This window comes from Callospermophilus lateralis, chromosome 2 (assembly GCF_048772815.1).
Source record: "Callospermophilus lateralis isolate mCalLat2 chromosome 2, mCalLat2.hap1, whole genome shotgun sequence".
In the NCBI taxonomy this organism is placed as follows: Eukaryota; Metazoa; Chordata; class Mammalia; order Rodentia; family Sciuridae; genus Callospermophilus; species Callospermophilus lateralis.
Genome location: NC_135306.1, coordinates 148,211,968 through 148,229,632, shown reverse-complemented (window position 1 = coordinate 148,229,632; position 17,665 = coordinate 148,211,968). Strand labels below are relative to the sequence as shown.

At 34.4% G+C, this 17,665-nt stretch overlaps 1 protein-coding gene across 3 annotated transcripts in view; it reads left to right on the top strand.

The window, feature by feature from the left end:
• Uvrag (UV radiation resistance associated) overlaps window positions 1-17,665 on the top strand; it is a 319,107-nt gene that overhangs the window by 156,156 nt on the left and 145,286 nt on the right. For all 3 annotated transcript variants that reach the window (XM_076846616.1, XM_076846617.1, XM_076846618.1), the window contains exon 8: window positions 3,879-4,005. In XM_076846616.1, coding sequence (XP_076702731.1) covers window positions 3,879-4,005 — 127 coding nt within the window. The remainder of the gene's footprint in view (window positions 1-3,878; window positions 4,006-17,665) is intronic.

Sequence of the window (17,665 nt, the reverse complement as noted above, 5' to 3'; positions counted from 1 at the left end):
CCATCATTATAGTGTCATACAGAATAGTCTCACTTCCCTACAGATCCCTGGTACTCCACCTATTTATCCCTTTCTCCCTCTCCCAAACTCTACATCACCACTGATCTTTTACTTCTTCATAGTTTTGCCTTGTTTTAGAATGGTATGTAGTAGGAATTATACAGTATGTAGTATTTTCATACAGGCTTCTCTCACTTAGAGATATACATTTAAAGTTTCACTCTGTCTTTTCATAGATTGTTGACTTGTCTTTTTATTACTGAATGCCACTACATGGATACATACCAAAGTTTCTTTATCTGTTGACCTATTAAATAAAGTGCCTCTTGGTTGCTTCCAAGTTTGGCAATTATGAATAAAGTTGCCATAGATATATTTGTGTATATATACATTTTCAACTCATCTGGATTAATATATAAGTGCAACTGCTGTATCATATAGTAAGCTTATATTTACCTTTGTAAGAAACTGCCACACTATTTTCCAAAGTGACTATTTCTCATACCCGCTAGCAATGAATGAAAGTTTGTGTTGTTTCTCAGAGCATTTGGGGTTATGAAGAGTTGCGAAGTTTAGTTATTTTAATAGGTTTATAATTGTGTCTCATTGGGGTTTTAATTTGTAATTTTCTAATGACATATCACCATGTTTTCATGTTTATTTGCCATATACACATATGTGTATCTTCTTTGGTGAAGTGACTATACACATATCTCTTCCATTTTTTAATTTGGTTGTTCATTTTCTTATTGTTGAATTTTACTTTATTTTCTTATTATTGAGTTCTTTGTATATTTTGGATACTAGTCTTTTATCAGATATGTATTTTGCCAAGATTTTCTTCCAGTCTGTGACTTGTCTTTTCATTCTCTTACTAGTGTTTTTCCCAGAGGAGTTTTTAATTTTAATGAAGTTCAAGTTACCAATTTCTTCTTTCATGGGACTTGATCATCTAAAGACTCACCTAGATTTTTCTCCTGTTACCTTCTAGGAGTTATTTAGTTTTTATTTCACATTTAGGTTTGTGATCCATTTTGAGGTAATATTTGCAAAAGGTATAAGGTCTGTATCTAAATTGATTTCTCTGATTGTGATTTTGTTTTCTTTTCATGTGGCTATCTAGTGATTTCAGCATCATTTGGTGAAAAGAATGTTCTTTCTCTGTTGAATTGCTTTTGTTACTTTCCCCAAGATCATTGGACTGCATTTGTATGGGTCTGTTTCTGAGTTGTCTGTTTCCATTCCATTAATCTTGTTTGTTCTTAATCCTATACTGTCTTGATTATTGCAGCTACACATTAAGTCTTAACGTTGGATACTAATATTTCTCCAACTTAGTTGTTTTCCTTCAATGTTGTACTAGTTCTTCAGGATCTTTTGCCCTTGTGTAATCAGAATCAGTTTGTTGATAAAATAACTTTTTGAGTTTTTTATTCTGATTGCTTGGAATCTATCAGGTTGGGGAATATTGACATTGTCTTCATATCCATGGACATGATCTATCTATATACGTGGATTTTCTTTTATTTCTTTCATTGGAATTTTGTAGTTTTCATTATAGATTTTGAATATGTTCTTTAGGTTTCTACCAAAGTATTTCATTTCTATTCTAGGATAAAGTTTTTTTAAAAAATTTTTAATTTCAAATTCCAATTGTTCATTGCTGTTATACAGGAAAGCATCAACTTTTGTGTTTATTAATACTGTGTCCTGCAATCTTGCTGAAATTGCTCATTGGTTCTAGAGGTTATTTTTTGGGTTTTGGGTTTGGGATTTTATTGTTGTTGTTTTTGTTAATACATTAGGATTTCAAAATAGACTAATATTATCATTTTTAAACAAATATTTTATTCCATATTTCCCATTCTGTATAAATTTTATTTCCTTTTCTTATCTAGTTTCTTACCAATAATTCTGATATTAGCTCTACTTTAGTTGACATTTTCTACCAATGGAAGGAGTTCCCCTTTTTTCTAGTTTCTGAAAGGTTTTTTTTTTTTTTTTAATCATGAACAGGTATTGAATTTTGACTCGTGCTCTTTCTACATCTATTGATAAGGATCAGTAGCTTTTTCTTCCTTAGTCTGTTGTTGTGATCAGTTATATTAGTTGTTTTCAAAGCAACTTACATACCTGGAATTAATTCCTTTTGGCCATGGTGTATAATACACATTGTTGGGTTTGATTTGCTAATATTTGTGATATCTTTGTCCAGTTTCGGTGTTAGGATTGTGCTGGCTTCATACAGTGAAATAGAAAATGCTTCACATTTTTAGAAGAGATTTTAAGGAATAGGTATTGTTTCTTCTTTAAATATTTGGTAGACTTCACCAGTGAAATCAACTATGCCTGGTGCTGTTTTATTAACTGTAATTATTAAAGAAATTAAATGAATGATTAATAAAACAGCACCAGGCTTGCTTACTCCTTCCTTCCCTCCGTCCCTCCTTCCCTCTTTCTTTTTTCATTCATTCACTCATTCATTCATTTGTTCATTTAGTATATTTTTTCTGCTATTTAAATTGGGCAATTTCTATTGTTCTGCCTTCTAACTAACAGACGGTTTTCTCTATCTCTTCTATTCTGCCTTTGAGCTTAATTTACTGAGATTTTTGTTCCAGTTATTTTCAGTTCTAAAATTTCCTTTTGGTTCTTATATCTTCTGTTTCTTTACTGAGACTTTTTATATTTTCATTAATTTCAAGCATGTTTTTAATTGTTGAAACATGTTTATGGGGGTTACTTTCATATCTTTGTGAGATGATTGTACTTTTTCTATCATCTCCATGTTGGTATCTATTGATTGTCCTTTTTTAATTGTTTTGACATCATATGGTTGTCAATATGATGATTGATTTTTTTTTAATGGTAACTTGGGTATTTTGGATATAATGTTATAAATCTCTGGATTTTATTTAAACCTTTTGTTTTAGCTGGCTTTTTTTGATGCTGCTGTGGTAGGGAAGGAAGAAGTGCTGTCTCATTATTGCCTGGTGGGTATAGCTCCCTACTAAGACTCCATTGATACTTTTGGCTGAGTAGAGTATAAGTACCTCATTGCTGCTTTCCACTTGGCCTCCACTGTATCACAGAAAGTAGGGTGCCTCATTAGTGATGGGTAATAGTGAAGGTTCTGATTCTATTAGGCCTGCTTTGACACCACTGCATTGGAGTGAAAGAGGGTTATCTCATTACTACCAGTATGTAGTAGAAGTACATGCTCCTCAGGTGGTGTTCATTGATTCTCCATGGACTTGTATTTATCAATATATTTATCAATATATATCAATATAGTTGTGATTAATAGTTCCTTATTGCCTAACAGATATGAAAGCCCTATATGTCTTTCTCTGAAATGAACTGGGAATTAGAGCACTGTGGTTCAGCTTGGCAAGAATAGAAATCTAATTTTTGTTTCTTTGGATTACCGGTTATGAAGTTTTTATATAAATGAAGTTATTATATTATGTGGCATTTTAAAACTGGCTTCTTTAACATAGCATGATGTTTTCAAGGTTCATCTGTGTTGTAACATGTATTGGTACTTCTACCACTGAGCTACATCCTTAGCCCCTCCATTTTTTTCTTTACTAATAATTTTGTATCTTGTATTACAATATCAGGAAAGGAACCCAAGATATTTTGTAGTGTTTTTGGGCTCTTAGAACCATACCTAGACTTAAGATGTGCTTCTACTCTTATTCTTGGCTTATTTCTATAGTCTTTTCATTAAAATGATAGGGCTGATAATTAAGTTACTTGAGAATTAAAGTTTGATGAATATTAAACCATTATTCATTTGAAACATTGCTAATGAATAATTATTTATAGTCATGAATTTTCTATTCATAAATTTACCTGTGATTTTATTTACTTAGAAAAAAGAAAGTGAATGCCTGCAATTAAAAATTTTGGTGCTTCGAAATGAACTGGAAAGACAGAAGAAAGCTTTGGGACGGGAAGTAGCATTACTGCATAAGCAACAAATTGCATTACAGGACAAAGGTGAGTTGAAACCCCATATAAACAGTGTAACTTCCACATTCAGTAAGTTTTCTACAGAGGCTCAAATAGTTATCTTTGTATAAATATATTGATAGGACAATCTTTAATTTTAAAAGTATTTTTGAGGAATTTTGAAGTTGATATACACAGAAGAGTATACAAATTCATACATATATATGTACAGCTTGAATTTTCACAAAGTGAATGCACCCATCTAAGCAGACTCTTACATCAAGAAACAGCATTGCCAAGACCCCCAAACCTTAGAAGCCTTCACTTCCTCCCTTCCATTCAGTACATCTCCAAACAGATAAACCATTACCCTGACTTATTAAACCAAAGATTGGTTTTACCTAATTTTGAACTTTATAGAAATAAAATCATATGTAGTTGCCTTCTGTTAAGTCTGTTGAGGACCCTCTGTTCTGTTCCATTAATTTGGTTTTCTACCACAGTTTCACTGTTTGAATTTTCTTCATGTTATAATAGGTATTAATATGTGTTAAAGTTCTTAAGCATATTGTTGTTTTTTAAGTTCATCTTTGTTATTTTATGACCTTTTGCATTTTCATTGAATTTCTACACAAAGAAAAAAAGTTTTGCAAGGAGTTTGAGGAAACTGCTTTGAGTATATTTATCAATATAGTTGGGATTAATAGAATCTTTACAATAAATCTGTTGTCCCAAGAAAATGATATATTTCTTTGTTTATTAGATCTTCTTCAGAAAACATTATTGAAATAAAGTAGTTGTTAGTATGTGGATTTTTCTCATGATTAATTGAATTTATTTCTGATTTTTTTATATTTTATGGCACTATTGTAAGTATCTTTAAGTTTTATTTTCTACATGTTGCTGCTGTATAGATATATAATTAAATTTTTAAAGTAATACTGATTTTTTTATTATATTACATTTGAAGAAAAATTTACCAGAAGCCTGATCCAAAGATTAGCATTTGTTAATGTTAGAATTCTGACCTTGCAACCATAGTTCTTGCTATGATTATTTATTTGTTATAATTTGATGACACTGTAATCAAATAATTAAATTGTAATTTCATTATAGTTTAACTTTAATTATATTACAAAGATATCAAAATTGCAAAAAAAAAATTGTTGTTATTTTGATACCAGGAATTGAACACAGAGATGCTTAGCCACTGGGCCACATCCCAGACCTTTTTATTTTTATTTTTTAATATTATTTTTTAGTTGTAGTTGGACACAATGCCTTTGTTTCACTTATTTATTTTTGTGTGGTGCTGAGGGTCTCACATGTGCGAGGCGAGTGCTCTACCATTGAGCCACAACCCCAGCCCTAGCCTTTTTAATATTTTATTTAGAGACAGGGTCTTGCTGAGTTGCTCAGGGCCTAAGTTGCTGAGGCTGACTTTGAACTCATGATTCTCCTGCCTCAGCCTCCTGAGCCACTGGGATTACAAGCATGTGCCACCATGCCTGGCACAAAAATTTTAAACATATTTACTGAAGTCTAATTTACATACCTATAAGTCACCATTTTAAAGTATATTATTAAGTCTTTTTTAGTTAATTCTCAATATTTAATTTTTGCTAATTTCTTCTAAAAGAAAACTGATACCTATTAGGCTTCATTCCATATTCCCCCTATTTCCAATCCTAAGCGAACACTAATCTATTTTCTGCCTCTATAGATTTACCTATTCTGGGGATCTCACATAAATGGAATTATATACTATATGGTATTTTTATGACCAACTTCTTTCATCTAGCATATTTTTGAAATATTTTCAACCATACTGTAGTATGTATCAGTACTTCTATAAATTTAATAAAGTATTAAATTATATGTACATACTACATTTTATATATCCATTCATCAACTGATTGATATTCAAGTTGTTTTCACTTTTTCACTCTCATGAATAGTGCTGCTATAAAGTGTTTTGGTTCTACTGATGTTGTTAATCTATGGACCATACTTCATATAGCAAGGATATGTATGATATGACAAATTTTTAAACTGAAGTGATCTTAAAAAATAGGAATAAAACAGTTTTATATCATACTTTGGTGGGTTTCTGTACCATTAAATTTCAACCCAAGATGCCTTACAAAAGCCTCCTATGGTTCACCTCAACTGGAATACTTGAGCCACACTAAACTTCTTTTAGTTCCTTAAATAAGCTTTGCTATGTCTCATCTGCATTCAGTCCTTTGCTTAAATACTAAGCATTCACTCTACCACTAAGCTACATCCCCAGTTTTTATATGTTTTTGAGATAAGTATTAGTTTGTATTTCCCTGAGATATTAGAATCATTAAAAGGTTAGGATCTAGTTGACACTGTTTCCTCGTGTAAGTAGGAGATAGAGAGGTGCTGTTGGATTCACTCTGTGCCCACTGGAGTCTCTGTAGACTGGAATGATCACACCGGGGGAGTGGGAAAGAGGAGGTAGCTGGATGCAGATCATCAAATATATTTATTAGTAGATCCTATATTAAAGTAGATTATAGGGATTGACCTAGTAACCAGAGACATTCTATGATATAGGCACTTGGTTCTGAGTCCAAGAGCTCAATTAGAATATAAAATCACTAATATATGATATCTAATCGTTACTTTGCTACTGATTTTTGTAGACTGACTCTAAAGGAATTATTTAACTTCTGCATCTTTTTAAACATCTGTTCCGTAAGGCTAACAGCCCATAATAGTGCTATAGGAATTAATTTTTATAAATATTTGGAAGAAACCAGGTGCCTATTATATATTTTATGTTTTTATTCATAAAAAATCCAATGCAGCAGAATGATTTATTGGAAAGAAGATAGAGAATTTCTGTCCATTTTGCTTACTTGCTGAATGGCCCCATCACTCTGAAGAACTTCATTACTCTCTACACACGTTTTCCCTTCCTGTACCTTGGAGATGGTAGTTCTCAACTTGTGATCTAGAGCAACTTCCAGCTGAGTCATGACTGATCTTTTCAGTATTAATGTGTATATATTTTCATTTCTGGAAGATTTTAGTAATTTAACTCATGATATTTAATTAAAAAAATAAAAACAGACTTCCCCTCATTAGTGTCTGAAGTCATAGGACTTTCCCACTAATTCTGTTGTTTTACAGTCTTTTGTCCTAACCCAACCCCCATATTTTTTGAGAAGCAACACTCTACCAAAATTAGTTTCTGGAAATTTGTTTTAAAAAATGATATGTAAAGTTGCTTTTCAGCATCCTGGTGCTGATACACTGCAGAGCCCATGCAGTAACCCAGCCAAGATGCTGGAGGAGACCCAAACCCAAGACTAGCCCATGGAGGACAAGAAAGTGAAGACCTTCATCTTCCAAGCAGAGATTGCCTAGTTGATGTTATTGATCATCTACTCAAAGAGATCTTCCTGTGGGAGCTGATTTCCAGGTTGTCCAGTGCCCTGAACAAAATCAGATATGATAACTTGACAGATCCAGTAAGCTAGACTCTAGGAAGGAGCTGCACATTAATCTCACGCCAAACAAATAAAACCAAACCCTCACGATTGTGGTTACTGGAATTGGAATGACTAAGGCTGACCTGATCAATAACCAAAGCCTTCATGGAGGCTTTGCAGGCCGGTACAGACATCCCCATGATTGGCCAGTTCAAGTGTCAGCTTTTATTCTGTGTGTCTGGTTGCTGAGAAAGTGACTGTGATCACCAAACACAACAATGATAAGCAGTATCCCTAGGAGTCCTCTGCAGGGGGCTCCTTTACTGTCAGTACTGACACAGGGGAACCAGTGGGTGGTGGCGCAAAGATTATCCTTCTCTGAAAGAAGATCAAATTGAGTACTTGGGGGAAAGAAGAATAAAGGAGATTGTGAAGAACATTCCCAGGTTATTGGCTATCCCGTTACTCTCTTTGTGGAAAAGGGACGTGATAAAGAAGTCAGTAATGATGAGGCTAAAGAATACGATAAAAAGGAGGGAAAAGAAAAAGGAGCCTGTGACAAACCTGAAATTAAAGATGTTGATTCTGATGAAGAAGAAGAAAAGAAGGATAGTGACAAGAAGATTAAGGAGAAGTATATCAATTATGAAGAACTCAACAAAACAAACCCCATTTGGAATAGAAATCCTGATGATATCACTAACATGGAGTACAGAGAGTTCTATAAGAGCTTGATCAGTGATTGGGAAAATCACTTGGCAGTGAAGCATTTTTCTGTTGAAGGACAGTTGGAATTTAGAAGGGTTTTTTTTTGTTGTTGTTGTTTGTCCCAAGATATGCTCCATTTGACCTCTTTGAAAACAGAAAAAAAAGAACAACATTAACTTGTATGTATGCAGAGTTTTCATCATGGATAACTGTGAGGAGCTAATCCCTGAATATCTGAACTTCATTAGAGGAGTGATGATCTCTGAGGATCTTCTCTATATTTCCTGTGAATTGTTGCAACAAAGCAAAATTTTGAAAGTAATCATTAAGAATTTGGTCCAAAAAAATGCTTAGAACTGTTCGCTGATCTGGCAGAAGATAAAGAGGCTCTCAGAGCTGTTACAATACTACACTGTATGCTTCTGGGAACGAGATGGTTTCTCTCAAGGACTGTTTCACCAAAATGAAGCAAAAACAGAAACACATCTGCTGTATCCCAGGTGACACCAAGGTCCAGGTAGCTGACTCTGCCTGTGTGGAGTGTCTTTGAAGCATGGTTTAGAAGTGATCTGTATGATCAAGCTCATCAGTGAGTACTGCGTCCAACAACTCAAGGAATTTGAGGGAAAGACTTTAGTGTCTGTCACCAAAGAGGGCTTAGAGCTTCCAGAGAATGAAGAAGAGAAGAAACAAGAAGGAGAAAAAGACAAATTCTTTGAAAAACCTCTGCAAGATCATAAAGGACATCTTAGAGAAAAAGGTTGTGTCCAACTGATTGGTGACCTCCTCATGCTGTATCATTACAAGCATCTATGGCTGGACAGCAAACATGGAAAAAAATCATGAAACTCAAGCTCTGTAATCAGCTCAATAATGAGCTACATGGCAGCAAAGAAACACCTGGAGATAAACCCTGACCACTCCATTATTGAGACCTTAAGGCAAAAGGCACAGACTAACAAGAATGACTAGTCGGGCTGGGGATGTGGCTCAAGCGGTAGCGCGCTCGCCTGGCATGCGTGCGGCCTGGGTTCGATCCTCAGCACCACATACAAACAAAGATGTTGTGTCTGCCGAGAACTAAAAAAATAAAATAAAATAAATGTTAACATTCTCTCTAAAAAAAAAAAAAAAAAAAAAAAAGAATGACTAGTCTGTGAAATATCTGGTCACCTTGCTGTATGAAACTATGCTCTGGTCTTCTGACTTTGGTTTGGAAGATCCCCAGACCCATGCTAACAGGATGAACTTAGTCTAGGTATTGATGACACCAGTGCTGCTGTAATGGAAGAAATGCCACCCCTGGAAGGAGATGACGCACATTGAGCACTGAAGAAGTGGACTGAGCTTCTGAAGAACCACTCATACATGTATTCCCTACTTCCCCTCATTCCTGATATGTTTTTTTTTAATATTTGTTTTTTAGTTGTAGTTGGACATAATACATTTATTTTATTTATTTATTTTTATGTGGTGCTAAGGATTGAACCCAGGGCCTCGCACGTGCTGAGAGAGTCTACTGCTGAGCCACAACACCAGCCCTGTCATTCCTGATATGTTTCCATGGAATATTTTTGTTCTTTGTTTTTGTTAACATTTATTAAACAGTCTATATGGCATGACATACAACTTAAAGGAGAAATAAGATTTCTTCCTACTTTTAAGTGATACTATGATATTTTAGGCACTAAAGTAGAGATAGTAATGCTTTTTCTAGTTTCATGCTGTCTTATTTTAACAGGTTGAGATGTTTGTTCTAAGACATGTAACCTATCGTTAACTTTGTAGTCTAAAGTATTTGCTACCAAGTTGTATCCCTAAGTAGACCATACCAAATATTTTGTCCCTGAAGTGTTCCATTACAGACCTCAGTGTTTAAAAGAAAAATATTTGTTAAAATGGCTTGAGTTTCATCTTGTTATGATCCACGTTTTAAACTTTCTATCCCTTGTAGTTACCCACTGTGCAAATACGTCCTCTAGAACCAAGTATTTAAACTGAAACAACCTGTTGGGAGAAACTCTCCAGGACTTGTTTTCCAAAGAAATATATTTAGAGGAACAAAACTGTAAACCTCCCTAGGTGTTTTACAAAGCCTTTCAACAAGTAGCTCATAAAAATAAATAAATAAATAAAAGTAAAGCTTGTGAACGAAAATGTAGTACTCGAGTCAACAGTGAGCTTTCAAGAGTAATAAATACAGATGAGTTTTAAAAATGATATATAACACTGTTCTTAAGAAAATGTATTCAGTAGAATCTAGGGCTCTCATAAACAGATGCTGAGTGGTACCTAGAAACATTGTTAATTTTACAAAAGCACAATTCTTCCATTTTATAGGAAGAAGCTACTTTTAATACAATTGGTTTCTTGATAATTAGAATAACACATATGTATTACTTTACGTCAGAACATTCGTAAAGATTATCATATTTGATCCTCAAAACATCCCTGAAAGCTAAGTAGGTTAAATGTTGGTACCTTCATTTTATCTATGAGGTACTGCAAAGTAAATGACTTGGCCAGAAACACACAGAAAATTGGGAGCAAAGATGAGATATGGACCCAGTTCAACTTCAAGTTCTGGGTTTTGACTTCAAGTTCTGTGCTTTTCTCGGTATTTCATTTCACCTAAAACCTTGAAAATTACATTCATTTGAATCCCACATAAATTCTGTGAAACAGCTCTTACTGAACTCCTGTAACATGCCAGATATTTTAGATGTTAAAATAGTCCTTGCTAGGTGCGGTGGTGCATGCCTGTAATCCCAGCAGCTAGGAAGGCTAAGGCAGGAAAATTGTGATTTCAAAGCCAGCCTCGGCAAAAGACCCTGTCTCTAAATAAAATATAAAATAGGGCTGGGGATGTGGCTTAGTGGTCGAGTGCCCCTGAATTCATTCTGGTTACCCCTCCCCCCACCAAATAGTCCTTGAATATGATTCTTATTCCCTTTTCCCAAATGAGAAAAACTGGAACTCAAATACTTCCCAATATTACAATCAAGTGATAGATACAGATTCAAATAAAGTTTCTCTGATCCTAAAGCCTTTCTTGTTTCCACCAAATAAGATTATTGTTCTTTCTTTAGTATGTCTGACTTGTAAACTGACAGTTTATTATGTTTCCATCTGGCCCATGGACCAAGAGCTAGAGAACCTTTTCTGCTTTATTCCTTTTCATTCTAGGAAATAATGATTAAGTGAATTTTCCCCAAAGATTCCTTTGGTTTGTTAGCACTTAAGATATCTGCATGAAAGATCTGCCATTTTCTGTTTGTCCTTAAGACAATCCATTCAACCTTTCTGGGCAGTTGGAGGGAATGTCCTGTTAGAATTCCCTAAGCATATTCTTCTCCTATTAGATTTTCCAGTTCCCTTTGGGAAGGGACAAGCAAAAGCAAACACATTGTTTTGATGACATAGAGTATAGAAGAGATCAGATATGTCAGGTTTCATTGCTCATATTTAGGAAAATACATTCCTCTTAATAATTTCAGTGAATCAGAAGTGATGGTCAAAATATGAAATGTTTTAAATGAAATTCCCAGTTTGACAAATTGACAGTTTCTAAAAAAAAAAAAAAAAAGAATCATAAAGTGTATTTAAGTTAATACTTAAGTTTCTTTCAAAAAGCCATAGGTTTCTATTTGAACTTATGAAGATGTTATTAAGCATCATATTAAAGTTTTCTCCTTCACTTAGGTTGTAAGGTTTTTTAATGAAAAATACTTCTCACAATTTTTAACTCTAGCTATAATTACTAGAAATAGTGGCAGAATTTAAACTTTATTGATCTGAATATGTTTTAATTGTTATAGTCATCTTATAGAAATTCCTAAATACATTTCCTTAAAGTTTATTAATATTTGCCTTTCAAAAATTTCTAGACCTGAAAGCAGTATTTCTCTAGGATTTGCATCATTAACATTTTCTTACTTTTGAGTGTTAGCACTGAATGCCGCTTGTGAGAGTTTGTGATGGTGGAGTTTGTGATGGTGGAGCATGGGGAGGAACACAGGGATCCTGAACAAAGTTTGCATTTTATTTTATAAATGAATAAATTTCTATACATTTGTAATGATTTATTCTAGTAATGCCTTCACTGGATGTAAGAAAGGCAGACTGTCATATTTAAATCTCCTCCTTCTCCAGTGGAAGGTACAGATGTATAGATATATGCCACTTGACGTATTTTGATTTGTTGTAATATTTTTTTCATTTACTCCTTAAAAGCACAGGAAGTGGTATTTCCAAATATGCATTTATAATCTGATGGTTCAACATTCAGGTAAAAAGATACCATAAGGTATGAAAAGGAAGTGGAACAACAACTCATTTGTTCAAGTGTGTGTATGCACATGTGCATGCTTGTGGACACCTTGTCAGTTCATTTACTCATCATTTATGTAACACTTAAAAAGAGTTAGAAACTATCTGAGATGTTAGAATCATGACAGATGTGATAAGTATGTGACAGAGATATAAAAGGTATTATGTAAGAATATACAGAAGGTCTGCATTTGAAAAATCAGAAGTCTAGGTGAAAGTGACATGCTGAGTCAGTAAGAATATGTAGTAGATAGTTAGGTGGGGGAAAGGTGAGACCTTACAGGTGTAGGGAACACTTTATACACAAGCCAAGAAAGTAGAATAGGGAATTCCTTAAGCAATTCCAATAAAGGAAAGTAGTTTCTTAATATAAGGTAGTTCCTTCCACTAAGGATTTGAGAAGTGTCCATAGAAGAGATTAGAGAAGTATTTTCAGTTGGCTTTTCCACCACTGTGACCAAAAGACCTGACAGAACAACTGTAGAGGAGTTAAAGTGTATTTGGCATTCACTGTTTCAGAGGTCTCAGACATAGACAGCCAGCTCATTGCTTTGGGCTGGAGATGAGGCAAAACATCATGGCAGATGTAGAATTTCAATCCAAATCTGATTCCTAAGTCCATGGGCTTTCTAATTTAAGTGCACTGCCCCCATGTGATTAACCTGTTAAGAACTAAAATTAGCTCTGATTTCAGCAGTCAAGCCAGTTGTATCGAAGTGTAAATGGTATCAATTGCTTCCCATTGCCTGTTATAAGGAAATTTAGCACTTATTGAAAGGGAGGAAAAATATTCTCTTAATATTAGATCTTGAGAGAGATTAGCACACAGTTAATTATGTACACCATATTCAATATCAGAATGAAATACAGTTCATTGTAATTTTGTAAGTCATAGTGAGAAATATCTATTAGCCCTTAAGAAGGGCAGTGTCATAAATAATAATACAAAAAAGCAATTTGTGGAAGAGAAGCTAAAGAATTCCAAATATATTGCTTTTTGGTGATCTGACTTAATTTGGAAAACCCAGAAAATCAGTTTATTAGCTTTAACTGTAACTTTGACAGAAGCTGGCCATTGACCAATCTGAAATCAAACTGGTGAGAGATAACTTGAAAAGTCTTGTGTTTTCTTTTGTTGGTAGAAGCAACATTCATGTTCTTGGTGATTAGATTTACAGGAGCCAATGCTGACATTGGCTTATTAAAATTATAACATCTGACTTGTGTTCCTGCTAAATAAATAGGCCATCTTTCTTAGCAGAGCGAAACATTGGTGTATGCTTGGGCAGGGACAAGAATTTCAGAAAGCAGTTTTGGAAGATGGTGAGCCAGGCACATGCATTCACTGTTTTTCTCTCCCAAAGACCCATTGATACAATAAAGATAACATGCATAAAGGATAAATCAATGGTGATGGTGAAAACAAGACAGTACCATCAGACTCACAAAGATTTTGACACAGTTCTCAAAGTTATAAAGTAGATAGGACTGTGGAGGAATAAACTAGAGTAGAGAAAAATGCAGCCAGAACAGAAATGGAAAAGGCTACAGTGAGAGTTCCTGACATGGAGAGCACTCAGAGACTTCAAGCTTAGAATTTTCAAGTGTAGAGATCAGGAACTAACTATGGCAGTGATCAGAGTATTGGACCTATTGGGCCATTCTCTTTCTTCTGTGTATCTGGAGTAATTCCCTATAACAACAAGCTTTAGCTGATTTGTAAACATAATTGATTCTTAACCTGGTTAGGCCCCATGGTCTAAGTGTTTGGAATGGTAGAATGGTAGAGCAGATCCTAAAGTGACTGTGAACTTTTATTACTGACCTAGAGAAAGACATAAAAGACAGCTCTACTTAGGAGTGAAATACCCTAAAACAATACAACCCCAAAGCAAAATTCTCTTTATTTGATATTCAGTTTAAAATAAAGGTACTACCTTCTCTCAACACATATATCCTAAAAGGAAGCCTGATTGTCAGCTTCAAAGAAACTATAACAGTTGTCTATACTAAAACTATCTAATCATTCATTCATGAATTTGAAGGGAGAGACAAGGGTCATCAGATAATTGAAGAAAACAGCATGAATGGGATGAAGTTGAAAAAATAGAGTAGCTTGACCCAAAAGGAACAAAAAAATTAAAAATAAAAAGAACAAAGAAGAGCTTTTAAAAAGTTAGTATCCTTAGAATTGACTTCCAGCCTCTTCCTCGGACATAGGAAACTGTATAAGGTCATAACTTTTCATGAAACTATCCGAGAAATGGGTCTCAGGGCAGCCACATAGCCCAATGTGTAAGGAAAGACATGCACCTCCAATGAGAAAGGATATGAGTACTGATCACGAACGGTAGAGCACTGGAAGAAGTTAGGACCACTGAATAAGAAGGTAAAATAATTCAACTAAAGCTTTTAACAAATAGTTATGGTCAAATGTGGGCTAGTATGAAACCCTAGCAATTATAAGGCAGTTCACACTTGCTACACAATTTCTGCATGGTCCTCCGTTCCATATTCAGAAGGAAGGTTGTAGGCAGGGCAGTTAATCCAAGGTTTACATCTGGAAGAGGGGAGCAGATACTATTGCAGGAAAAGCATAGTCCTTCTCTAAGAACAAAAGCATTAAACTTCTGGGAGAAGAGCTTCAAACTTTGCAGGCCTGGGAACAGATAAAAACTTCTTGTGGTTAGTTGAAAAATAGCCAAATGCATAATTATAATTAGAAACTCTAATACCCATCTCTCAGTAATTGATAGAACAGATAGAAAATCACCAAGAATAAAAAACTTCAAAAACATTCTCAAATTACCACTCCCCTGAACTCTACCAGAATATACTTTTTTTCTCAAGTATACTTGGAACATGCTTTTAGACCATATTTGGTATCATAGAACTTGTTAACAAATACAAAATAATTGCAATCATACAAAGCATGTTCTCTCACCAAAACAGAAATAAGCTAGAAATCACTAATTCAAAGATATCTAGCAAATTTCAAATACTTAGAAATTACCCAACATACCATATTAACTCATGAAACTGTTACATATGAACATGTGAAGGGATGCAAGCTTAGAGGAAAGTTAAACATTTGAAACTTGCATTAGGAAAGAAAGATCTTCAATAAATAATCAATAACTTAAAACTAGAAAATAAATCAGAATGAAGGGGAAAAAATGAAGGATAGAATTCTCTGAAATTGAGAACAGAAAGAGTAGAGGATATCAATAAAACCAAAACATAGTTGTTTGAAAAGATTATTAAAATAACCTATAGTCAGTCTGAACAAGTTGAAAGAAAGCCAGCACAAATTACCAATATCAGGAATGGTAGGGAGAATTATTACAGATTCTACAGAAAGTAAGATGTTAATAAAGTAGTTATTTCAAATAACAATATGGTAGCATGTCACAAGGACACTGGAGCCTATATATTTACTATATATAAAATAATTATATATAGTAATGAATTATAAATCATTGAAAAAATAAAGAAGAATCCATGATTCTTCACTGGTAATAGTTAAGGGAAAAGGTAGAAGGACTCTTGCCTAGAGAAGAAAGCTGAGTGCAACTAATAAATATGGAGGTTGTACTGGAGTTGGGCATTATTTTGCAACTGTGTAGGAAAGATTGATTCCTGCAAAAATCACAAATAAATGCTAAATCTAGAAAGAAATTTAGATGAGAAGCAGGAGGTGTGTGTGTGTGTTTAGATTCACATTTTTTTTTTTTTTTTTTTGGTGGTGATGCTGGGGATTGAACCCACTTTAACATCATTACTTCCAGCTGTGACATCTTAGAAGGACACAATATCAAACACCCTCCATAGAGACATCATTTCCACGGTAGTAGTATTCCTTTTAGAATTTAAGTTGAGTTTTCTGAGGTATTTTCCTGTATTTAGTTTTTATCTGCCTGAGCCTAACCTCAACTTATTCAGTTTTATTACAGAACTCAACCTATAACCAGTGAACTGTATTCCTTTAAACAGAAAAGTGAACTTGATATGTGTTGGAGGGATGATACCAGTGTGATTTCTAAGTCCTTGAATCTGATGAAGCCTATAGAAAATTATAGCCTCTCCAGTGACCCTTTTCTGGATTTGGATCTGCTCTTTTTATTTGAAAATCATTTCAGACTTACAGAAAATTTACAAGAAAAAGAATACAGAGAACACCTATAGTTTTCATCCACATTTATCTTTTGTTTACATATTAACCTGTTAGCTACTTAGAAATTATATTTAATTTTCTTTTCTACCACATTTGTAAGGATTTTACCCTTTAGTCATATAATTATATACTCTAAACCATTTTCAAAATTGAGGAAAATACATGTATATGTATTTTGAAGCCCATTCTCTCTTGGATCCCTATTTGTGGTTTTGCTACCACTGTTGGAGTTGAGGAAGCCTAATGTATTTGGGATGAAGGGTAATACTGCAGATTTTTATACTGGTGGAAGAATTCACAGACTTGTCTGTTGAAATTATGTAGGTGTGGGTGTCAACCTAAATGCTTACAAAGTCATTACGGTAAAGGTCTAGGAGGGATTATAGTAAGGGCTAAAGAAGATAAGTTGTGGTCCTTGATTAAGTTGTGTTCAGGAGCAGTTTTCTATTTACTGAACTTTAAAGTTGAGAAATGAGAGGAGTGTTTAGAAATGTGATACAACTGCTTAAGTTGGTGGATTTAGTGTTAAGGTTCTGTTTTAGTCAGCTTTTTTGCTGCTGTGACTAAATGACCTGACCAGAGCAATTGTAGAGGAAGAAAAGTTTATTTGGGGGCTTACCATTTCAGAGGTCTCAATCCACAGACAGCAGGCTCCATTCCTCAGGGCTTGAGGTGAGGCAGAACATCATGGTGGAAGAGTGTAGTGGAGGGAAGCAGCTCACATGATGATCAGAAATCAGAGAGAGACTCCACTTGACAGATTCAAAGCATATACCCCAAAGTCACGCCTCCAATGCCCCACCTCCTCTAGCCACACCCTGCCTGCCTTCTGTTTCCACTCAGTTAATCCATATCAGGGGATTAATTCAGTAATTGGGTTAAGGCTGTCACAACCCAATCATTTCTCCTCTGAACTTTTTGCATTATCTCACAAGTGAGCTTTTGGGGGAAACCTCACATTCAAACTATAACAGGTCTAAACTGTGTATTTTGGTCAATTATCCAATTTTCTTTTTTCTCTGTAAATATAGGA